Source organism: Charadrius vociferus, unplaced genomic scaffold (genome assembly GCF_000708025.1).
Source record: "Charadrius vociferus isolate BGI_N301 unplaced genomic scaffold, ASM70802v2 scaffold111, whole genome shotgun sequence".
Lineage (NCBI taxonomy): Eukaryota > Metazoa > Chordata > Aves > Charadriiformes > Charadriidae > Charadrius > Charadrius vociferus.
The window spans coordinates 3695542-3719262 of record NW_009647046.1 but is presented as its reverse complement, the minus strand read 5'-3'; the positions used below and the strand labels follow the sequence as shown (position 1 = coordinate 3719262).

Sequence of the window (23721 nt, the reverse complement as noted above, 5' to 3'; positions counted from 1 at the left end):
GAGGAAGGAGGGAGCGCTGAGGGGGGAGCGGAGGAGGAGAGGGCTGTGCTGTCAGCGCTTCCCGGCCCTGTCCCGCAGCCCACGCGGGACCGACGCGGCCACAGTCACCTTTGCTGCGCCCCAGGCGCTAACCCCTGTTTTACAGGCGGAGGCGTGGGACCCGCCTGTTGCAGAAGAGGGCCCAAACCTGCGCTCAGTCCCGCAGACCCTCCCTGCCACGCCGAGTGGTGCCGGGCTGCTCCCGGCTCTCAGCCGGAGAGAGTCACCCAGCGCTGAGGATGCCCGGCCGCTGCCATCCTGCCCGGTGTCCCCTCCCTGCCCTCACACGGCTGTCCCTGAGCCGGGCCTGGCCCTCGGCACACCTTGGCGGTGCAAAGATCGGCAGCGGCGCGCATGGGTCCAAGCTGTGCCCGCCTGCTTGAACGGCGGCCCTTTGAGGGGTGCGCAGGGTGTTTCGTGGCCTCCCGAGTGCAAACAGAGCTCTGCCAAAGCTGCCCCTCCTTCCTCCTGTCCGGTTACCTCCGCACAATGGACGCAGTGTGTGCCTGCAGCTTCCCCTGCAAGAATTACAGTTGCATGGGCAGGCACTTTATCCTTTCTGATCTCTCCCCCCCCACTCCTTCCCCTTCCCCTGAGGGTTTGTTTTCCAGCAGGCTGAGTTCAAAAAGGGCACGAGATACTGCTGGCAAACAGTCTGGCGCTAAACGAACCTTTTTGAGTCAGAATCACATGGATTAGGCCCAACTTTCCATTCACACGCGGTGCTACCTGTGAGCTCCTCGGAAAGTCACGGTGGCTGAGCTGCTAGTGTGAGTCCCGAGGCGGGTGCGATAGCACCTGAAGTCTGCAACAGAGGTCTGGAGAACAGCTTTGTGGGGGTAGGTGTGCGCTGCCGGTGACTCTAGGGGCATATCCAGTGCAGACTGCCGGAGCTGCTCTCCTTCAAGGAGAAGGTCTGGCTCTGCCAGACAGCAATCTGAGAGCCGGCTGCCTAGGAGACTGCCAAAGACACCTTGTCTTCAGCCAGAGGTGAAGCCTGATGCACAAAGTCCTTGGGGTACTCTGAGCAGCGTAGCTAGATAGTGCAGTTCTGTCCCTGATCAAGAAGCTTTTTGGCAGATGCTTTTTCTTCATCTCTTGCCCCCAGCCTCCCTCCCACCCGCTGTCTGTCCTGTCCCCTTTTCTTTTAATGTCCCTCCTGCAGTGAGTGAGTTTGGAGGACAGTTTGAGTAGCACCACGCTGCCTTTTTATGGTAAATATGCTGTAAGGGAGCGCTGTAGGAGGGGTGGCTTCTCAGGGCAGCAGCGAGCCCATGAGATTGGGCAAGACTTTAATCGCCTTGGCTTATAGTGTCCATGGTGGGGGGGTGGTAGGAGGTGAAAGGCTGGGTTGAGGGGCTAGTTTCTCTCTCGACTCTACCCGGAAAGCTCTCTGAGCAGCAACTTTCTTAGCATTTACTGTCAGCCTGGGTGCCAAGGGCTCGTGCTTACTGGAAATCCACTGGCTGTAACTGAGGCCAAATAGTTCCTATGCTCTGATGATGAGAGGTGCAGGCTCAGCACTAATGGCAGGAAAAGAAGCAAACCAAAAAAAGCAAACTCTCTGCCAGCCCATCAGTGGGTACAGTGCTGAAGTCCAGCTTGCTTGCCTTGCCAGCGTCTCGCTCTTTGCTCGCATCCACGAGACCACGCCATTTCTGGGGAGCCTGACCCCAGCCAGAGCACTGCCGTGGGTCTGAGGCAGCTCATCCTAAGTAATGATCTTTGCTCAAAACGTTCCTCACAGGGTGCTGGGGTAGGTGAGGATGTGTTCTTAGAGCGCTTGTCAGTGTTTGAGCTGGGGAGTGGGATGTGGGAGAATAGACACAATATATTGATGCGTGGCTGTGCCTTGGGAAGTTGGTAGTTGTGGGGGAAGAGGATATTCTCTCCAGCCATGTTTTCCTCCTGTCCTTCCACCACTGGGAGGGAAGGAGCCTGACAGCGTGAGGTCTGGGATGTGGATCCTTCTGGCTGTGGTTGGAAGAGACCAGTCCTGGTGTGGGATGAGATGGCCTTTCTGGCCCTCTCTCCTTGGGGCATCCCTTCCTGCCCACACTGTGGTGTGGCCGTCTATTTTCTTTGCTTCTGGATGACCTCAGTCAATCCTTTGGGACAGCTAGGGATAAATTGTGACTTGCTCCAAATAACCTATAGACAGAGCCATGTCCAGGGAGTATTTTAGTCCCTGACACATGAGCCCTGCCTAGAATGGAAGGCCTGATTCACTCAGGGTATCTCCCTGGAGGCCAACACCTTTCAGGAGAGCTCCAAGTATCAGTCCAAATGAGGACACAAGCACGCCAAGCTCCAAGCATGGTATTGCTGGTGGTGGGTAGGTCACACCTCTGATCTCCGACAGCCTTCCAGGGACCTGGAAAGGCAGCAGCTGGCAGGGGATGTTGGTGGTGTAGTCCTTGAGTTCCTGAAGTGTTGCTGACAGGTCTATTGCTTGAAGCGGTAGTCTGAGGGGAAGGGAAACCCAGGTCAAACAAGCTTAAGGGGCTTTTTAATGAGTGTTTTGACTTGAAGGCATTTTGTTGCTGTTCTCTGTCAGGGTGCCCCTGCCCTTCCCAGCTTAGCTGAGACTTGGCATCTCAGGAGAGAGACTCTTTTTTGGCTTCCCAGGAGGAACAAGACATCTGGCAATGCATGCAGAGCCCTGCTGTGAGACAGTGACCACCTCCTGCCTCCAGATGCCTTTTCCAGAAAGCCGTTTAGAGCCTCAGGCTGTTACTTGGATAACTCCCTTCTCTGATTCATTGGCAATGTGCAGCCTCTCCTGTAATATCCCAAATCTGCCTGTGCTAAAGGCTGAGAGGGAGAGGCAGTATCTTTTAATAACCATGTGATGCAGTCGGAAAAAAACTTCTGGACATACAATTCTCTGGTGGCCCGGGTTAATGGAAACACTCCAGGGGAGAGATGCAGCTGCGCCCTGAGGGAGAGGGTGCTGCAACCGCTTTTGGGTGAGGGGTGCAACTGCATGTGGTTTCCGATCTGCCTTTCCCCCAGCCTCACCCAAGCTCCCCTGACCCTACCTGGAGAAGGCAGCAGACCCGGAGATCGGTCCCACCACACTGCAGGTCTTGCAGGCTCAGTGCGCGGTGCTGTGTAAATAGCTGCTGGTGGTTGGGTTGTAGCCGTTGGATGTGGGCTCCACCCTGGAGATGAGGCTCTTGCCACGTGCGCACGGCAAATTTGCTTTCCCGGTGACGCTGGTGACCCTGCTGTGGCAGATCCCACTGGGCAGCGCTGCCGTGTGTGGCAGGCGGGTGCCTGGCTCTCTCCGCTCAGGATTAGCTCTGCTGAAGGTGCCTTTGGTTTTCCAGCTCTTTGCTATTGAAACTACTCGGTCTTCTGCTTCCTGTTCCAGGTGGGTGTCAGGGACTTGGCTCTTACCTGGTGAACTGCTCCCTGTAAGTGCAGGGCTCCAGTAGCACCGGAGGGAGGGTTGTAGCTGCAAAGGGGATGTGTGCCAGGCAGATTTGGCAGCCTGGTTCGTATCCTGTTCCCCCTGCTCCGGAAGTCTCCATCTTTGAGGTTCCCCCCTTAGACCCATGAGGTGGGAGCTGACCCATCAGAATAAGCAGAGTGGGGATGATGGAGGGGATAGAAGTCTGTTTACTGACGTGTGCCATAGTGTCCATACGTGTCTTCTCTCACTGGCTGCCACCTTGTAGACAGATACTGTGGGAGACTCACAAAGCAGAAGTAATGACAGGCTTTGTTGCTGGAGGAGGGTTTTGCTGAGCAGTTGTGGTGCTGTACTTCTTCACTGGAATTGGTGGGTGGCTTGTAAACTTGCTGTTGTAAAGTTTTTCTTATTTCCAGTCATTGTTGGGATTGATGTTGCCTCCCTTCTTTCATATTGTGCTGTGCCAGGCTGACTTGCTGTGGCTAGAGGGGTGCAATGGGTGCTGTGGCAGGGCTGGTGCCCACCACGCTGTGCATGCACTTCTCTGTTTAGGGTTTTAAAACAGGTGGGACAGACCAGAAAGATGATTTTTGGTAGGTTTTACCTGCTTTGAAGGTCCTGTTCCTCCTGCATCATAGAGCAATGATGTGTGGATAGAGGGGCTTTAAATCAAAACTCGGGACTCTCTCTGATTCCTTTGCCCCAACTTATTTGCATGGCTCTGTGCTTCTGGTTTGGGCTTTCTCCCGATAAGGAGGTGATAATCCCTGTAGCCTCTTGGGAGAAGTGCTCATCCATTTCAGCCTGCAGTTGTGGGGTGTGGGTGCCCAACTCCATGGGAGCTGGAGGAAAGGGATGCGCTGGCAAGATCCCAGCAGAGGAGGAGGAGGATCTCCTCTTCCTCTGAGGAGGACTGACATGTGCAGGCTCTCTGTAGGGCAAGTTGCGTGGTGGTTTTTGCCTGCCTTCTCTCTCCTCTGCCTTTATCTCTTCTCTGTCCCTGTTGTGCATCTATCTGGATGGACTGTCTTGACTCTCCTCCTGGGACTGCCCAGGGTATGTTGCAGGGGCTCAGGTTACTGGACGTGGTAGTTAATTCCTTCATTGCCTCACAAGCTAAACACTTGCTGCTGCTATCATGTTTGGGAGGGGGCCAGGGAACTTGCAGCTCCTCATCCTACTGAAGAGTTGGTTTGAGGACTCATTCATGTTGCAATAGAGCACAGTGGCTGTGGCTTTGCCAGCACTTCTGGGGACACACGTACAGTCTTCCTTGTGTGGGTGTGGAACGTGCTACAGGGCAGTGTAGTGATCTGGGACTAGGAACATGCAGCACGCAGATATTCTCCCATGGGCTGTCCGGGTAGCCTTGGGTGACACTGAGCTGTGCTTTGTAACAGGCTGGAGGAGAAGGACAGGACCAAGGTGTTGGGTACTGCTGATTTATGACACTCTTGGCTGTGCAGGGGCCTGTCCCCAGAGCTCTCCTCTGCAGTAGCTCTTCACGTGACTGTCTTTTGGGTTTCAGGTGACAGCGAGCTCCGAAACCCTTGAATACAGCTGGGATGTGCTATCTGCCCTTCAAGTTGAGAATCCCTGGTTAAAGAGTGGTCCTCACAGCCGCCACCAGGCCCAGGCCAGCTTCTCCAGCTGTTCCCAGGTATCCCTGCAACATTGGCAGCTTCCAGAGGTTAGTTATCTTGCTTGTTAAGTAGATGATTTACATGCGCTCGCTCCCATCCCATCTTAGTGCTTTTGTACCCAAATTGGTAAACTGGGGATAATTGCATGGCAGAAGGTCTTGGCTCTGTCAGTTTCTTGTCTACTGGGCATGTGGGTATTTGGGACCTTTGGGGAGGTTCTGGAGACAACACTGGCACTTGTAAGCCCCCGTGGCCCTGTCCTCTGGAGGGAAAGACCAGATTCCCCACATGAATCCGTGGAACAAAGTGTGGTCCCATCTCCATGGCTGTTTCAGTTGAACTTCCCTTGGGCGTGTACGTCTGGATCCTTCTCCCCAAACACTACTGTGGTCTCTTGCTTGTTTCTAGTGTAGTGGGCAGTAGGTGACTGGGACCTGCACTGAGGTACTGGAACAAGCTCCCTGGGCCAGGGGAAATGGGAAGACCCCCTTCTGAAGGCTGGGAGCTTGTGCTGCCATTGTTGTGCCCTAGCAGCCTCTTTTCCCTCTGTCCCTTACACCAAGTGTTTCTGTGGGGCCACTGTTCTCAGTGGCCGCCACTCTCTCTCCTCTACCCCTCATTAGTGCAGGGCTTGGCATGCCAGCAGGAGGGAGCCTCAGCGTGTCTGTGCCTTGATCGGATTTGTCAAGGCTCCTTCCCTTTTCTTCCTGTTCATTGAGGGCTGAAACAAAGCAAACAGAAGAGAGGAATTCCAAAGAATAGGAGCGAGGGAAGAGAGGGACGCTGGAGTGACAGGCTGCCCTTGCACACACGCACCCCCCCGCCTCGGTCTGGTGGGGCAGAGCTGGAGGCAGAGCATTTCGGGAGGTTAGGCGTGCTGTCGGGCCATGGCGTGCTGCAGCCCAAGGAGCTCCTGTCCCCACTGCCTAGGTAGCTTCCCTGGTGAGGCCGTCCCCGCTGCGTGCTGAAGTGTCAGCAAGGAGGAATGGAGGCTCGGGCTTGCTGCCTCCTCTCGGCACAGGCACGTGGGCCTGAATGCAGCTTGAGGGAAAGGGGCCATTATTTGCACTGGTTTGTTTGTCATGGGCTGCGGGAAAAGGTTTCCCTCTTTACCTGTGCCAGGAAAGATTCCCCTGCCAGGCAGCCCTGAACGAGCCTGGCACAGAGCTGAGCGTCCTGCCTCGGTGCCAGGGCAGCAAGGCACCGGTCCCTCCCCAACGTGGAGCCAGATTAGTGCTTGAACAAGGGCCTTCTGTGCAGACAGGTCTGGGAAGCGGAGATGAAAGCGTGCCGCTCCTATCATTTCCCAGGAGGCCGGGGACTTGGGAGGGGAGTTGTGGTTGGCCAGGCCAGGCTGCCACAGGTAAAGCTTCGCTCTGTGTGATGGAGCCCTTCGCTCTCTCCTCTTCCATCCCCAGTCCATCACACAGGTTCCTCTTCATCCTGCTATAGACTGGATCAGGGGAGGCAACAGGATGCTCAGCAGCCCTGGCATAAAGCACTCGAGGTGAAATACATCCCTACCAATGATACCCTTTGCATTTAAGCCACAAGGAACAGCCTTTACGCCACAGCTTCTGTTCCCTTTCCTTCTTCCTCCTTGTTCTCCCCCTTCTGGCAATCTCTGCACTCTGTGGTTTAATTAGAGAGCGGACTAAAGTGCTTGGACTCCAAAATGTGCAGATTAGGGGGTTACTAATCCTCTTCCTCAATGGGTGCTCACATCCTGCCCCGTTTGTTATCAAGCTTCTGTCCCCAGAGTGAAAACTCAGCCAAACTCAAGACCTCTACCTCTCCTCTTGCTTGCTGCATAGAGGAGGAAGGGGAAGAGGGGACAGGAGAGCCGTCGGGGAGGAGGGAAGGGAGCTGTGGGCTTCTGAAATTCTCAAGGTGGGTTTGTAGTCAGCATCGGCCGTCTTCGCTTCTTGTGCCCTGGCTGGTTTTGGTGCTCCAGGAGCAATAAAGCAAGGGTACACTGTTTTGCTTTGTTGTGTTGTTTGTTGGTTTTTTTTTTAGGTGCTGTCTTCCTGTTTTGACAAAAAAAACCCCCTTTCTGTCAGAGGAAGCAACTGCTTCCCTGTATGTGTGTGTGTGCATGTGTGTTTATATGCTGGGTGATTTCAGCCAGGTCTTCTGCCTTCCTTGTGCGTACGCGCCTCTCTCTGCATTCCCAACTGTCTCTCCCACATTCTGGTTCCCAGCGTACGCCCCGGTGAGCTGTGCTGCAGCACTGCTGAAAGCGCAGGGCTCCCTGCTGCGAGCGGGAGGCTGGCGCCTGGCAGTGCTGCCTGAGGCCGGTCCTATCCTCATCTGTGGAGGCTGAGATCCCTTTATAGGACATATGCTGTCAGTGTGAAGGGGAAGGTGAAGTATTTGCTGTTCCAGATGGAAGCACCAGCAGGGAAGAGGGAGTAGGGAGGACGGGTGTGGTGGGAAGGATAAGACTCTTCCTGGAGGTAGGAGGGGAACTTGACTCTGATGGTCACAGGATGGGCTGACTTCTTATGCCTCTGTCCCACTCCTGGTGCAGGCTGGGCGCTTCACAGAGGTTGCTGTGGATTGCAGAAGACATGAGCTTTTGTGCTGAGCCACTCATCTGCTGCTTGGTTGAGTTGAGGTATGCTCTTTCTTCCCTGCCTTTGTCCTTTGGTGTGTGAGTTCAGGGTTTAGCTCAGCAGTGTGAGAAGCCCCGGGGATGGGAACGCAAGGAGCAGCAGGAGGGGAGGAGTGCTGGGAATGGTCAGTAAGGAGTTTGGGTGTGGAGAGCATTCTCCTTTCCACTGCCTGGCTTTGGGAACTGCCTCCCCTCTGGGATCCGCTTCCCCTCCTTTTTTTGCCCCCATCGGTTGCTACCTCATTTCCAGTTTGCAAAAAGCCCAATGTGCTTTGTTGCAGGTAAGTTTGCAGTCTCTTAGCCGAGCCAGCAGCTTGTCCTCCACAGTGTTGTCAGAGCCTATTTGCAATGTGTAAGCCTCTCTGTAGCTCAGGTATCACTTCAGGTCTTACAAAATGCCCAGGGCACCCTGAGTGAGTGGCACTATTGCTGCTTGGGTCTTTTAGAGCCTGCCCTGAGCCCTCCTGGTTTGCTATTTATAGTGCAGTTGTTCCATTCCTCTGTGGATGAGCTCTGCTTTCAGCCTTGCTTGGGCACTGAGGGCACCAGTGCCAGGAATAGCTCTGGGCAAGGAAGACATGGGAGTGGCTGCTTGAGCACAGCTCCCAGTTTGGACCAGTCCCTGGTGGAAGAGGCACCAGGCTGCATCCGTGAGCTCTGGCTCTCTCTCGGTGAGCATCGGCCTTCTCTGCGGCACAGCTGCTTTTCACTCAGGGGGAGTGAAGAGGTTGCTCTGCCTTGTCAGGTGCCCCGTGTGCATGCCTGGCTCCCCTTGTGCTGCTGGGGCTGCTGGAGCAGAGTTTGGCACTGTGAGAGATGGCATCCGGAAGAGTTGCGCCGGTGCTGGGTACTAGCAGGACTAGCGAAGGACCTTGGTGTGATGTGTGCTCGTACTGTGGAGGGCAGTTTGCGCAGGAAACCCTGCCCTTTGCATGTCCTTCAAGCGGTGGCTGTGACCTCTTGGTTGTGTATCTTGAACTGCTGCCCACTAGGGCGGGTGGATGCCCTTTCAGTGGGCACCTGCCATCCCTCGCACAGGGCCCTGCTCTCCTTTCCCCGAGGCGAGTGCTTCTTGGCCCCGTGGGAGCTCGAGCTGAGGTCAGAGAGGAGCCTGCAGTGCAGAAAACACCAATACCCTCCTTAGCGCTGCTGCTTAAGCAGAGGTGCTCCGGCCCTCTGGCTCGTGATGCTCGCAGCTTGTCTGGAGAGCAGAGCTGAACAAATAATTAATTGCTTGATTTAGTGCCCAAAATGAAAAGCTGGAGGGAAAAAAACCCAACACAGACGAGTTTGAGAGAGTCTTTATCTTTTCTTTTAAATGTAGCACAGCTCAATTTCAAGCAAAACAATGCAAACCGAGACTTTTTGCTTGGAAAACGGAGCGTTTTGTTCTTGTCCAAAACTTGTCATGAAGTAGCAAATAGCTCTGAGCTGCCTGGAAACTGCAGTTTATAATCAATAACTATTCAGCTGAAAACACTTGCCCAGCTCTGCGGGTGACAATGCCTGGCGGGCACCTGGGGGCCTGGCCATGCCCCTGGCACCTTCCCAGAGGTGGCAGGGAAGATGGTGTCATGCCTCTTGTGGACTTCTCCGAGCAGAGTGCTGGTCCAGGGTTGCTGGAGTCCCTTTACCTCTTTTTTTCTTTTTTTTTTTTTTTTTTCTGTAATTAACCTAATTAATTTTGCATGAAATGGTGCAGGCTCCACAAGCACGTGTAGCGCTTAGGTCTGGTTAGATGTGCTGGGATATGATCTCCCTTGTCCCACAGGGGAGCAGCTCCTGGTGCAGGTTGTTCGAGAGTTTTTCAGGGGAGCAGGGAGATTTTGGGGGGGGGGCAGGGAGGGAAGCAGAAATTTGTCAGTCCCTACCTGTGGGCACTGCTAGCTGGAAACTTAGGACATCACTAGTTCACAGGGTGAAATTCCCACCCCTTTGCTGCACGGGGCATGATGCCTGCTGTGTGCTCCAGCTGCACTGATGGCAGAGCTGGAGCTGGCAGAGGGACATGCTGCAGACTGGCTTGGACAGAAGCGGGAGCTGCCGGCTGCTGACCCTGCTGTTGCCTCTCAGCTCTGACCCCAGGAACTGCCGTCTGTTGCAAGCCCGCGGCAGCGGAAGCATCAGGAAATGGCGGGGTGAACAGGTATTGATGCCCGGAGCACATCCGGAGACCGGGACACGGTGAACCTAATGGATTCAGAGCTAGCCATTAGCTGCAGCGTAGACGTCAGCAAAAATGTAGATATTAGAAACCTAATCCTGGCAGAGGGAAGGGAGCTGGACATCAGCCCAAATGCTGCTCCTCTTCTGTTTCAAGAGGCAGGCAGGGTCCTCCTGCCCCTTGTGCTCCCACACAGTGCCCAGGCTTGGTCCCCCTCCTGTGCCTGGCTGTGCTGGCCAGGGGTGTGCGGGGAAGAGATTTGATCCTGGACTCTGTAGCCTTTCTGTTCGTGTTGGAGCAGTTGTCCCGAGTCAAGTTTGTGCTCCATCAGGCCCAGAAAAAGGCCAGTCACAGGCAATACTTCACCTACCGAGTATCTTCCTGGCATCAAACAACTTGTAGTCCAGGGAGGTAAAGCTGGAAGCAGTGTGTTGAAAAGATTATCTCCTCTGTGAGCTTGTTAGGGGTCTCAGCAGCACATGGCAGGTTTTCATGGGGGTAAGACACCTCCAGGTGCCGGGTTGGAGCAGGGCTGGTGTACCTGAGCGGGCTGTGCAGAAGCAAGGCTCAGTGGGAAAACCGTGACCAGCATGGACATGTGGGGTGCTCTCTCACCCTGAGCACAGAGCTTAGCTGAGCGCTGAGGGAAGGTGGTCTGCTCCAGAGCTACACTTGGGGGTTGGACAGCCCTTGGGTGAGGGGCTTCCTGCTGGCAGGGAATGACTTGGTGCCTTCCTGAGAGGTGATCCTGACTTCCGGTCCGGGGTGAGACCCAGCTGGTTGTGTTGGCTTGCCTGGTTGGGTGTCCAGGGCAGCATGTCCACTGCACTGCAGATCTGCTCAGGCACCAGCTTTCAGGGGCTACCCTGCTGGTCCCTGCCGTGGCGAGGGGCAAATACAGCATGTGCAGAGGAGTGCAAGCCAGCACCCTGCCTTCTGCTGCCCTGGTGTCACCACAGACATGGTTGAAGTCTATTGCCAGCTGGATCCTTCCAGCTGCTTCTTGGGTCTAACAGGAAGGAGAGCACTTTGGGACCGTGTTGCTAGCTGGGTGGCCCCCTCTTGCCTGAGAGTTGTGGCAAAATGCAGCTGCCCAACTTGCAAGCGTTGCAGGATGTCTGATGGACTTAATCCTCCTACGCAACGCTCGCACGCTCTGCTGTGGCACCGGACTCCCCATGCCTGCCCTGCACAGCTGAATCCTGTAGTGGGTCGCGGGCAGAGAGACTGGCTGGCGGGCCATTCTGCAAAAGCCGCCTGTATCTAGCAGGGCCTCGTGATTGGAGTCCCTGCCAAGAGGAGCTGCTCCCTGATGCATTCCTGGGGTTTCAGACATGGAGGGGTAAGCATTGAGGCGTGTTCCCATGTCAGACCCAGCCTGAACTTGCTTGTTTCCTCTGGAAACACAGGAACAGTCTGGTGATGGAAGTCCTGGCTTCAGCCAAGCTGGGAGCTTCAACTAACGCCCTTCAGAGACTGTTAGCTCCTCTTCCCCAAGTGCTATCCTTCTGTCAGAGAACAGAAGATGGCTTTTCAGTGTGACCTGTGCAGAATAAAAAGCTGAACTCTTTAGAGCAGCAGAATTATGTCTGGTGATTATCTTACAGGCTTGAGGAGAACTTGATGCACAAGAATGAGCCATAACAGAGGCACAGCTGACTGCTGACCCAGAAAGATCTTCACCTTTCTGGGACTTTCTCTGCAGCTTGGTGGTGTTTGGGGCAGTGGGGAGATGTGGACACTGTCTTCTTTTACAGCTCGTGTTCCGGTGTCTGACTCTGTGGCTGCTGCTTGATCCCATCTCTAGAATATGGCGTATGTTTTGCCACAGGTTGCTCTTCCCAGGGAAATATGAAGGTGAAATGCTCAATTCAGTGTTGCTTATCATAAGACTGGGGAGGGAGGGACGGCGTGGTAATCCGGAGCATGGGGTTTTAATCCTGCTCTCCTGGCCAAATTCCATTCCGCCTCTGTAAATTCCTGCAGCTGCCCAGCTCTGTGCTGCCTGTGTGGTAGCCGCCAGCCGGCGCAGCCCCCCTCAGAGTGGCAGTGTTTCAGCCGTGGGGAGGAGGGGAGGAGGCAGGGAGGTGACCCCGCATCGCAAGGCACTTTATCAGGTGGGTGCTGCGGTACACGACTTAAAGGTGACCTACTGAACAGGGAACCCGCCTGTCCTCTCCCACCTCTTTGTAAGGGCAAAAGAAAGCGTCCCCAGTTGCCGCTCTTTCAAAGCGTGGTGCCTTTTCTCCCTTGCCAGTCTTGCCGCGCAGCTCTCCCCGTGGCTGTCGGGCCCTTTCTTACCCCCTGCGAGCCCGGGAAGCTGCCGTGTTGTGCTCCTGCTGAGGCAGTCTGAGCAGGTCAGATAAACTGTTGCCGCTCTGCTTTCCTGGCTCCAAAAATGAGACCCGCGAGAAGGACTTGTGGTTTCCGTCGCCTACAGCTTGGTAAGACAACAGGCAGCGCAGCTCAGTGAAATCCCTCTCCTGGCTGCCCTACAGCTCTCTACCGGGAACAGCCGGGCCACCTCTTCACTTGTAATGCCTTGGGGGACAAAAGCAGGGGGGCAGCAAGCCTAGGGCTGGCCCTGTGCCCCTCGGGGCTGCCATCCTGTGACCTGCAGGCAGTCTTGTTGTGCCTCAGCATCCCCTCTGCAGGGGCACATTTAGCTCTAGCAGAGGCAACAGACCAAGACACCCACCCTGCCCTGGGCCCTGCTGCCAGCTGCGGTGCTGTGGGAAAAGAGTGCTGCTCCCCTCGGTGTTTGCGGGGCTGCGGAAAACGTGCTGATGCGATGGGAAAGCTCCCACGAGCCAGCTCTCCCTAAACATTAACTGCTCACCTGATCGTCACCCAGCCAGGGAGAGCGAAGGCCAGTCGGGCTGAGCCGTGCTCCTACAAAAAGAGGGGATCTTGGAGGAGTGGAATGTCGGTGTGTGGGTGGCTCTGGGGCGGTAATGGGGCAAGGAAGGTGGGCACACCGTCCCGGGAGTGCAGGCTGCTTGTGCATGGATGGGTGGCCAGTGGGCAACCAGCCTTGGGCTCCTGCCCATGCCTCAGAGGTTGTTGTGATTGCATACTCGGTGTTTGTGCGGCTGCCCAGCTCCGCTGGCTCGACATTCCCCATGCCCTGTTGTCACTGGAGGCAGGGGTGCCCAGGCATGAGGAGGGGGCTGGGGTCCTGCCTCCCCCTTCCCCACTGTCTGCCGGCAGCCTCTCCCAGAGAGAGCAGGGACCTGGGCGCCTCTTTCTGTCCCGTTCGCCACGTCCCTGATCGCTGCCGAAGCACAAGCTGCCCTGCTCCCGGGGGGAGCGTGGGGGAGGGAGGATAACCTGCTGCAAACAGCACTTCTGCCCCGCACCCTCACGCTGGGGTCGGAAACCAGTGGTATTGGGAAACCTCTCATCTTACTGCTGGCTGCGCTCATCTGGCGCAAGCAAGGAGACTGAGGAGGGAGGGTGGAGAGGCTGAGTGCCATGGCTGCAGGGACGGGCAGCGCCGGGACGCTTGCGTGCCTGTGCCACCACTGCTGGTACCTGCTTGTGCCCCTCGCCTGGGAGCCGCTTCCAGCCTTGTCCATCCACTTGCTGCGCCTTTAGCGTTTCTCGGGGGAGGTGAGGCTGTGTAGCTGCTCTTCCTGCTTGCCATCTCCTCCCCACTTCCATAAACATCCTAAAACGCCTCTGCCTCACCTAAGCCCCCCCCCCGCAGCAGCCTCCCTGCTTCTGTCCTGGCTGGCGAGACCCTGGCTGGGTCTTGCTTGTGGAACCGAGCGAGATAGGGAGGCTGGGAAAAGCGTGCGGAGAGGCGGTGGTGGTCAGCCGGATCAGGAGGTGGTTTCCTCCCCTGGAGCAGTGGCGTTGGCAGGAGGCTGCTGGAGGTCTGGGCATCATCCCAGGAGCGTGGGTAAGCCCCGTGTGGCCACTGCCTCTGATGCCTCAGCAGGAGCACTTGTTAGGTGATGGATACCAGCGGGCAGGGACAGGACAGTCCCGGGGGTGAGCTCCATGTGCCAGACGGGGGAGCAAAGGGAGGGCTCCTGCTGAGGGGACCCTCTGGCTCGGAGGACAACCGGGAGCAGGCTGCGGGTGTCCTCTCCTTGCCGGGGCTGGGCTTGGCAGAAGGGTGCTGTTGGGGAGCAACGGCCTGTTGTAATGGGGCTCTGCAAGGGCAAGCAGGAGCTGCCTGAGCGGGAGGTAAATGCATCTCCCCGGGCAGTGATTTTGGCACTGCCTGGGTGGAGAGCCAGCCTGCCCGGGGCCCCGGCGGCTGCCGCCTTCGCAGGCGCTGCTCTCCACCTTTGCCAGGCAGGCTGGGGCTTGCTGCTGCTGCTCGCCCTTGGGTTACGGGGTGGGGGGCAATTTACCTTTCATCTAAATTGCTATGCAGGCAGTTTGCATCCTAATCCCTCCTCCTCCGCCTGTTGCAGCGTGGTGGCCCCCTCCCACCACACCCTGCCTTCTCCAGGCATCCTCCAGCCGGGTCCCACCAAGGCCAAGGAGGGCAGGGGGCTCCTCCTTCCCCTCCGGCCCCGGGCAGGAGCCCGCTGCCTCTCCCCAGCCCTGGGGCCAGGCGTGTGTATGGGGGGAGCTGCAGGTAGAGCCCATCTCCGCATAGTTAGCATTCCCAGCCTGGGCCTCCCGCTCCTCCTTGCTGCCATCCTGCTCGCTCCCGGCACGCTGGGCAGGTCCGGGGGACGTTGCGCTCTTGGAGGAGCCCCCACTCTCCTGGGCTGGTGGGACTGGAGCAAACCTGGCTAATCGGGGTGGTGGTGGTGGGCAACTCTTCTTTCCTTTTCAAACCTACAGCCGCACTCGCACCCTGTGCAGGTGAGGGGCCGTAGTGCTCAGATGGCAGCTGACATCACCCCGCTCTGGGTAGCGAGGACTGTACCCCATCCTTGCCGTGTTTGTGCTCAGTTCACATCAACTTTTTCAACTTAATAGAATAACTGTGTTCATTAAATATAAATAAAATGGTGCCCAGTTTTCGCAGGAGTGAGGATTATCTAGTGCTGTAACATTTGGGTCCTCTTAGAACATGGGGGGAAGGGGGGGGTGAGTTTGAGGCCTGGGAGCAGGAACAGGGGATTTGGAAGGAGGGCGGATTCCTTCCGACTTACTTTGGGCAACTCAGTGCAACTCCGTGCCCCCGGCACTGGGGGCTCTTGAGTAGAAAGCGAATTTAATCTCTTGTTTTGTTTGTTCTTTCTTCCTCCGAAAGGGGGGCCAGCGCGGGGCGTGCGGGGGGAGCCTGGGTTTGAGAGCGGGGAGGAGAGGGGGGGAAGTGTCAGATCTGAAAGGGAGGAGTAAAGGGAGGACAGGGATCGGCAGACCCGGGAGGGAGCAGCGGCAGCGGGCTGCCAGCCGGACGGGCAGGAGGAGAAGGGGAAAAGGCAGGTAAGGAAACTGCCTCCTGGCGGGGGGGGGCAGGCGAATGGCCAGGTGAGGAAGGGGAGAAGGGATTGCGGGGGTTGGAGGCATGGATGGAGCCCTTGGGTGCCTCTGGGTGGGTCTTTTCCCACTGGCCTGCTGGTGGTCCCATCCTGTCCCCCCATGTTGCTGTCCTGGTAGTGTGCTCACATACAGGCTGGGGATGGAGTGCCCTACCCTGTGGTGAAGACCCCCCCAGAGGGGCCATGGGGGTGAGCGGGAGCAGGAGGGGTGCTGCTCTGTGCCCCCACCTTCTCTCTCCTTCATTCGTGCTAAAGTCCCTTTCTGTCCCTCTCTCGGCTTCCCGGGCCGCTCGGTGCTGCCTGACCTCCCTCGTCTTGCCTCACCCCTGCCTCTTCTGCGGTGAGCTCCACACAAAGTTTTTAGGGGCGTCCAGGGCAGGCAGGAGGGGTGGAGATGTCCTTGTGGGAGGGAGACGGGCTGGCAGCAGCGGGCAGAGACCTTGCCAGGTCCAGCACGGCTCACAGCCGTGGCAGGGAGAAGGGGCTCCAGGGCCTGGTGTGCTCCATGTGCCAGCTCCCTCTTCCCCGCCATTCCAGTGCTTGGCCCGCTCTATAGAGCAGAAAAGCAGGGTGATGCTGGGCCCCAGTTGCGGGGAGCCGTGGTGCCGGCAGGACTCCTTCTCTGCTGGGAAAAGGGGGTGCAGCCCTCAGGTGTGGTGCCTGCTGCCATGGGGGGCTTCACCTGCATCCTCCAGCGGGTTGGGGTGGCCGTGTTCCCTTGGGCTGGCCTTGCCCCAGCCCGAGCAGAGCCTGAGCCTGTTGCTACGTATCCCTCGCTCCCGGCGAGCTTGCCATCTGCCCTCAGCAGGCAATTCCTGTGGCGGGCAGGCGGCTGCACCCTGCCCCTGGGGGATTGCTCGGGCTGGTGTCCTCCCAGGCTGCCTGTTTCAGCCCCTCTGAGCGAGGGCTGGTGGCCCCATGGGCATCTGCACATCAATGGTCTCTGGTCGGGGTGGGTGCAGGGGGGAGCAGACCCTAATCCGGCCCATTCATCCCCACGGCAGCTTTTGTTGAGCCTCCAGATGTTGCGCCCAGGGCTGGGGCTCAGTCTGGCTGCGGTGGGCAGGGGTGTGGAGTGAGGCCAGCCTGCCGGGGGGAGGGAGGTTGGTGTTCCCACTGCTCTGTGGGGGCTGTGCCTGCCCCGGGCACCTGGCTCTTTGGGGTCTCGGCGGCAGGGCTCTCTGAGTACGGCACTTTCTCTCCCTGATTTTGGTCTGGGCACAGGAGCAAGGCGGGGAGCGTGGTGCTCTGCCCACGAGAGTGGTACATCACACGTGGCTGGAGCCACCACGGCGGGGTGAGGGGGTCCCCCGGCATGCTCTGTTGGGCCAGTAGTGCCGGGAAGCGAGTTTCACCAAAGTGTTTGGGATTTTTCCACCAAACTGCGTCAGGGCAGGTAGTTGTGAGCGGAGGGGGAGGCGTTTGGCCCGCGGCAGACGTCAGTATGGGAGGCTGCAGGAGTTCCCCGGGAGCCAGCCGGTGGGAGGGCTGGGAAGGAGCCAGCAGGGTTCGGCGTGGGCTGCGCTCCCACCCAGCCTGGCTGTGTCCTTGGGGCTGCCTCGCAAGAGCATTCCTGGCCCCTTGGCCCTGTGGAGGCTGTGGGGGAGGGACCTGTGCTCCATCTCAAGGGCAGGCTCCATTAACCACCCCGTGACCAGCCACCTGGCTCTGGGAGGACCTCTCCAGCACAGCCTCTCTCCTCCCCTGGAAGCCCTTTGTTCGTTCCCCTTGCCGGTGGGATGGCAAGGAGCAAGGAACAGAGTTGGAGTGAAATCACTTGGAGGACTCCTTCCCTCGTCTCATGTTTGAGGTCCCCCCCCTGAGAGCCGTGTGCCCACAGCAGGGTGGTGGGGCAGGTGCCGGGGGGAGGCCCAGATGCCCCAGCATAGGCAGGAGGGTGCCCACTGGGAGAGGCTGTCACTGGAGGGGTGAAGGGTGTCTGTCTCGCTGCTGCGCTTGCCCAGGTGGTGTCCTGGAGGGAGCAGGAGATGGGGGACACCCTGCTGGGGGATGTCAAGGCACCTGATGTGGGCTGCTGGTGACATCGCTCTCTCCGCTCCCCTGCCCCTCGCAGGCTCTAGGATGCGGGGGCCGGCCGGGCTTGGGCTGCCCACCTGATCCTCACTGCTCCTGTCCCGCCGGCACACCATGTTGCGCTCCTGGCGCGTGAAGCTGAAGCTGCTGCTGGCCACGGTGACCTTGGCCGTCCTCCTCTCCTGGCTCTACCTCTTTGTGGGTAGCCTCGAATGTGAGTGGGTCCTCTTCCTCCGATCGAGGGACAGTCCTCAGCAGGGGGTGGGCAGAGGAGGCCGAGGCCTTGGGGTGGTAGCTCTGCAGCCATGCGAGTCGCTGCAGGCGTACCTGAGCTCTGCATTTCCAGGGGCATCCCTGGGGATCAGGGGAGCAGAGCTGTGACGTTGGCTGGGCACACGTGGGGTGGGCTGGGACTTCTCAGCCGGGGCTCTGCCCCACCATCCACACCCGGTCCCTCCCGGCCGAGCTCTGCCTTGCCGTGCCCATTGCGTGCCCCACATCTCCTCCGCAGATGGCCGGTTCCTCCTGCTTCCGCCCTGCCTGGGCGAGCAGCCGAGCCGGGACGTGGAGCGGGAGGCGCTGGCCTCGCGGGTGCGCAGGGTGGAGGAGGAAACCCAGCAGCTCCGACTCCAGCTCGGCCAGGCGCAGGCGGAGGGCAGCGACGGCAGCCCGCAGTGGGGGGTCTCCGCCGAGGACGGGGCCCCCCCTGGGGGTGAGAGGAGCAACCGCACAGCGTGCGCCAAGCAGCGGACGGTGCACAAGTGCGAGGTGGGTGATGGCGCCGGCCCGGTGGCATGGGTGGGGGGGGGATGTTGGATGGGAGGCTGGGACCCTGGCTGAGCGTGGATGTGTGTGCAACCTGCCTGGCACTGCTCACCCCGTGCTCTGGCCATGCTGGGACCTCATCCTGCCTCTCCATGGTGCTCAACGGGCCACAGCTGGTGGGTGAGGGTGTCTTGCTTCTCTGGAGTGGGAGGCCAGACAGCAGGAGTGGCAGCCAGACTCCTCGTCCCCGCTTCTCAGCTGAGGGTCTCCCCACCGCTCTCTGGGGCTCCTTCCCCATGGGAAGGTCTGGGTTATGGAGTCTCTCCCCATAGCAGGGCTGCAGGGAGGACCTGACAGGCCCCTGCGAGGGGAGGGGGTGTCCGGTCTCAAAAGGGCACCGTTTATCTCTGGGCAGCTCCTGCACGTTGCGATCGTGTGCGCCGGGCACAACGCGAGCCGGGATGTGGTCACCCTGGTGAAATCCATCCTCTTCCACAGGTAATGGGGAGGTGCTGTGCCAGAGGCCCGCTGGTTTGGGGTTCCCAGATGAGCTGCCGCAGGGAGAGCAGTGCTGTGGGAGAGGGGCTCTAGGACCTCTGTGCCACTGCTTAGAGGGCCAGAGGGAGATTTGTTTCCCCCAGACGGCTGATTTTTCTCCATCTGTCCCCCTCAGCTGATGTCTGGGCACGGGTGGGATGCGGACCGTGCCCTCTTCCTCCCGCTGTGGTGCTGAGTGCTGCTGTGCTTGCCTTTGGCAGGAGAAACCCTCTCCACTTCCACTTCATCACGGACTCGGTGGCCCACCAGATCCAGACGCTTTCTTGGATGGTGCCCTCCGTCCATGTCAGCTTCTACAACGCCGATGACTTGAAGGCAGGCACTTGCCCCAGCCCTTTGCCCTGTCCCAACCCAGTGCTCAGAGGGCTGAGCGGGAGCAGCAGAGAGGGGCAAGCAGGAGGGCGTTTATTATCCCTTTTCATGCTGGTCCCTTGCTCATCTGCTCCTCTTTCTGGACTTGTTGCTGGGTCCATCTGAGAAGGGGGGCACTGGGCTAGTGCTGGAGCGGTGGGGAGGCCCATTGGGGTAACACAGCCTCTGCAGTGGAGCTGGGTCCCCCACCGAGCACTGGAACGCAAGGGTTCAGGTGGGGTTTGTTCTGGTGGCCAGAGGAAGAGCCAGGCCACGGTGAGAGCGAAGGAGAAGGAGATACCAGCAAGGGCCTGGGAAGAGAGGTGTGTGGCTACCGGTGGTGCATCTGGAGGAGACGTTCCAGGCTCGGCTGGCTCCACAGCTCTGTTGGGGGGCTGGCGCTGGGCTCGGGCAGTGGCTGTGCCCCTCCATTGGCTTCCTCTGCACAGGGTGTCGGGCACACATGGCTGTCCTGCCCAGGCAGGGGAAGGGCATGGCCATGCCCAGCCCTGAGGCCGTGTCACCTTGCAGCCAGAGGTGTCGTGGATCCCCAACAAGCACTACTCCGGCATCTACGGGCTGATGAAGCTGACGCTTACCAAGGCACTGCCCTCCAACCTCTCCAAGGTCATCGTCTTGGACACTGACATCACCTTCGCCACTGACATCGCTGAGCTCTGGGCTGTCTTCGGGAAGTTCTCTGGTGAGGGCAGGGTGCCCCTGGGACCCGCTTGGGGCCCTGGCAGGGTCCTGGGCGGTGGGCTCAGGGTGACAGTCCCCATCTGTCCAGGGGGTGCAGTGGGTTTGCTTGGGCCTTCTGAGCCTACAGCAAGATGGGCTGCATTCACGTCCCTCTCTTTCCTCAGATAAGCAGGTGATCGGGCTGGTGGAGAACCAAAGCGATTGGTATTTGGGCAACCTCTGGAAAAACCACAAACCTTGGCCGGCCCTGGGACGTGGCTTCAACACGGGTGAGCGTGGGCTGCTGGTGTGGGCTCCGCAGCCTGATGGTGCATCCAGCAGTGGCAGCACTTGGCACGGGGAGGCTGGGGACAGCTGAGGTGAGGCAGGAGAGTCTGGTGGGCACGAGGGTGCTGCTGCAGCATCCAGGGGTCGTGTGGGTGGGCAGAGGCATGTCCCAGGGGCTGAAGGCATGCAGGCTGCTGTGCTCCAGCTCTGTCACGGCTGCGTGCTCCCTCGGTGACCCGGTGCCCTCCTTCCCGGCACCCAGGGGTGATCCTGCTCCTGCTGGACCGCCTGCGGCGCCTGGGCTGGGAGCAGATGTGGCGGCTGACGGCGGAGCGGGAGCTCATGAGTATGCTCTCCACCTCGCTGGCCGATCAGGTAACGGTCCTTCCTCTGGGCTGGTTGGCCCTGCTGCGTTCCCGTAGCACTGCTGGCGTAGGAAGGGCCATGCTGTCTTCCTCATCCACCTGTGCGCTCGCCTTTCTCTCTCCTAGGACATCTTTAATGCGGTGATCAAGCAGAACCCGTCCCTGGTGTACCGGCTCCCCTGCTTCTGGAACGTGCAGCTCTCGGATCACACCCGGTCGGAGCAGTGCTACACCGAGGTCTCGGATCTCAAGGTGGGTGGGTTTGCTGCCTTTGAGAGTGGGGAGGGCCTGAAGGACAGTGTGCGCGCTGAAGGTCCGGGGGAATCGGCATGGGATCTGGGGGCTTGGGGAGTGCTGGATGCTGCTGACTTCCCCTCTGTGGTGTGACACACGACTGCTCTCAGGTGATACACTGGAACTCGCCCAAGAAGCTGCGGGTGAAGAACAAGCATGTGGAGTTCTTCCGCAACCTCTACCTGACCTTCCTAGAGTACGACGGGAACCTGCTGCGCAGGGAGCTCTTCGGCTGTGCCAGTCTCCCCAGCCCGCCCAGTAACCAGGTGAGAGCAATTGAGACTCTGCCCCCGACCCCAGAGGGGGTCTCTGGGGCAGGCAGAGACCACACGCTGCCACCCCAGCTCACCCTGGGGCTGCTGCTCTCCTTCATCTTTATGGCATTGCAGCTGCAGCAGGCACTGGAGGAGTTGGATGAGGATGATCCCTGCTACGATTTCCGCCGGCAACACCTCACGCAGCACCGTGTCCACCTGTTCTTCCTGCAGTACGAGTTCTTGGCCCTTCCCAACCCCACCGATGTCACCCTCGTGGCCCAGCTCTCCATGGACAGGTACTTGCCGGTGGGACTGGTGGGAGGTCAGGTCCCCCGCCTCCACTGCCTCTGGGGTGGCTCCTGAGCTCAGGAGCTATGAGGGATCTCTAACATGGGTTCCTCATCCTCACAGCAGCGATTTGCAGTGAGGAGGAACACCCTGAGCTGGGAACAGCAATTCTTCCTACTTCCCCATGAACTGGGCTCGGCTGGCACAAGGCTTACTGACGGACACCCAGTTCTGAGTTTGGCCAAGCTGTCACAGGGCAGGGCTCTCTGTCACGCACTGCCCTCTGCTTCCAGGTTACAGATGTTGGAGGCCATCTGCAAACACTGGGCAGGTCCCATCAGCCTGGCGCTGTACATGTCGGACGCAGAGGCCCAGCAGTTCCTGCGCTACGCCCAGGCCTCGGAGGTGCTGAGTGCCCGCCGCAACGTCGCCTACCACATCGTCTACAAGGAAGGGCAGTTCTACCCCATCAACCTCCTGCGCAACGTGGCCTTGGCCAACACGCAGACGCCATACGTCTTCCTGACGGACATTGACTTCCTGCCTATGTATGGCCTCTATGATTACCTCAGGTAAGGCTTTCTCCAGCTGGCTCTTGCTCAGCCTGCCAGGCTCCCCGGGCACCAGGGTTTGCAGGAAACACCCTGGGCAGCAGTTCTCAACATGCAGAAGGTGTTTCCTTTGTGTTGAGCATTGGGATCCTGCCCTTGCTCTTGTCAAGCCGCCAGCAGATGAGGAAGCAGCTGTGGCTGTGAGGAGTGCCCCACTCCTCCTGCCCCTGCATGGCACCACTACAAATTGTCCAAACTCATTAGTACCCTTCTGGAGCTGTGGACAGGCTGGAGGGGCTAAGGAAGGGGGCTGTAGCCGCCGCTCACAGCCAGGGAGACCTCACACTCTTCCTACCACCGTAGGAACTCCATCCAGCAGCTGGAGCTGCCTCAGAGGAAGGCAGCTCTCATCGTGCCGGCATTTGAGACCCTACACTACCGCTTGACCTTCCCCAAATCCAAAGCAGAGCTGCTCTCCATGCTGGACATGGGCTCCCTCTACACCTTCAGGTAGGGACCAGAGCTGCCCTGCTGTCCAACAGGGCTGTCACACCCAGCAGAAGCCCGTTTTGTACCCTTGTGCCTCGGGGCTGTGGGACAGCTGCCTCAGAGGACACCCTGTGTCCTCTGCCTGTCTCAGGGAGCTGCCAGTTTTCCCCAGTCTCATTTCCATCTCTCCCCTCAGGTACCACGTGTGGCCAAAAGGCCATGCCCCAACTGACTATGCCAAGTGGCGGACGGCCACCGTGCCATACCGCGTGGCGTGGCAGCCAGACTTTGAGCCTTACGTTGTAGTGAGGCGAGACTGCCCCAAGTATGACCAGAGGTTCGTGGGCTTCGGCTGGAACAAGGTGTCCCACATCATGGAGCTGGATGCGCAGGTGGGTGAGGGGTTGCTCCTGGCGCCACGGAGGTGCTGGGTGTTGGAGGGGGTGTTGGCCGGGTAGTGACGTGTTGGTACCACCAAACCGATGCTGACAGCCAGGGCTGCTGCTCTGCCCCCAGGAGTATGAGCTGCTGGTCCTGCCCAACGCCTTCATGATCCACATGCCCCACGCCCCCAGCTTCGACATCTCCAAGTTTCGCCTGAGCGCGGGGTACCGGGGCTGCCTCCAGACGCTGCGGGAGGAGTTTCACCAGGACCTGTCGCGGCGGTACGGGGCCGCCGCGCTCAAATACCTCACCGCCGAGAGGAGCCTGTGATGCCCGGGGACAGTGGGTGCGGGGTGCTAGCAGCACGCTGGAGAAGGGATGGCGCAGGGCCCCCCCTCCTGCCCCGGCCCACTGCTGCAGCCTGGCCTGAGGGAACCGAGCGGGCAGCACAGCCTCTCCAGCCCAGCCAGATGGGATGCCCGGAGCCAAGATGGAAGATGGCCAGCAGCAGGAACAGGCAGTGCCCGCAGGTCAAGCTGCTACGGCGTGGCCAAGGGTTTTTTTGGAGCAGCAGCCTTCCTGTTTTGCAGGGGAACCTCCAGGGGCCAGGGGGACGGGTCTCCTCCCTCCCTTATTTTAGCAGCTTGGGATTCTCAGCTTTTGTTAGCTCACCTCACCTTGAGGCCTGGCACCTCAAGAGGTTTGGGAGCTCTACCTTACTCTGCTCTGCAGTCCCAGGCCCCAGTCCTCCGCACACCCCTCTGGGGCTTTGATGAGTGGGAGACGAGGCTGTAGAGCATCTTTTTGCATCCTTTGTGGAGCCAGGCTCAGAGAAAGCATCCTGACACCCTGGGAGGTGGGGCCAGGGGGTACCAGGACCTGTGGAGACCTGGTTCAAGCCCAGACCAAAGCTGGCTGGTTGGCAGGGTGAAATCCTGTTCCTCCCCATCGGTATGGATGCAAAGTCTCCAGTGGGGTTGGCCCAGTACTGCTGGTGTGGGATTCACCCAGAGCAGGACGGGCTGTCTGCTGTCCCCAGCTGTGAGCTCCCAGAACGGGCTCGTGCCTCCTGGCTGGAAGCAGCC

General features: G+C 59.0%; 2 protein-coding genes across 2 annotated transcripts in view; one reads left to right on the top strand and one right to left on the bottom strand.

Moving 5' to 3' along the window:
* PEX16 (peroxisomal biogenesis factor 16) overlaps window positions 1-3575 on the bottom strand; it is a 29265-nt gene extending 25690 nt beyond the window's left edge. The window contains exons 1-2 of the mRNA XM_009895709.1: window positions 3442-3575; window positions 2386-2504 (exon numbers count right to left, since the gene is read on the bottom strand). Coding sequence (XP_009894011.1) covers window positions 2386-2504; window positions 3442-3575 — 253 coding nt within the window. The remainder of the gene's footprint in view (window positions 1-2385; window positions 2505-3441) is intronic.
* A 13900-nt stretch (window positions 3576-17475) lies between these two features.
* Window positions 17476-23069, top strand: GYLTL1B (glycosyltransferase-like 1B). Its single transcript, XM_009895675.1, has 14 exons — window positions 17476-17579; window positions 17877-18133; window positions 18546-18628; window positions 18889-19003; window positions 19571-19742; window positions 19906-20010; window positions 20271-20383; window positions 20500-20625; window positions 20778-20933; window positions 21057-21220; window positions 21506-21784; window positions 22127-22273; window positions 22449-22644; window positions 22769-23069. The coding sequence occupies exons 1-14, from the start codon at window positions 17480-17482 to the stop codon at window positions 22964-22966; spliced, it is 2211 nt and encodes a 736-aa protein (XP_009893977.1). The 5' UTR covers window positions 17476-17479; the 3' UTR covers window positions 22967-23069.
* Window positions 23070-23721: the final 652 nt, after the last annotated feature.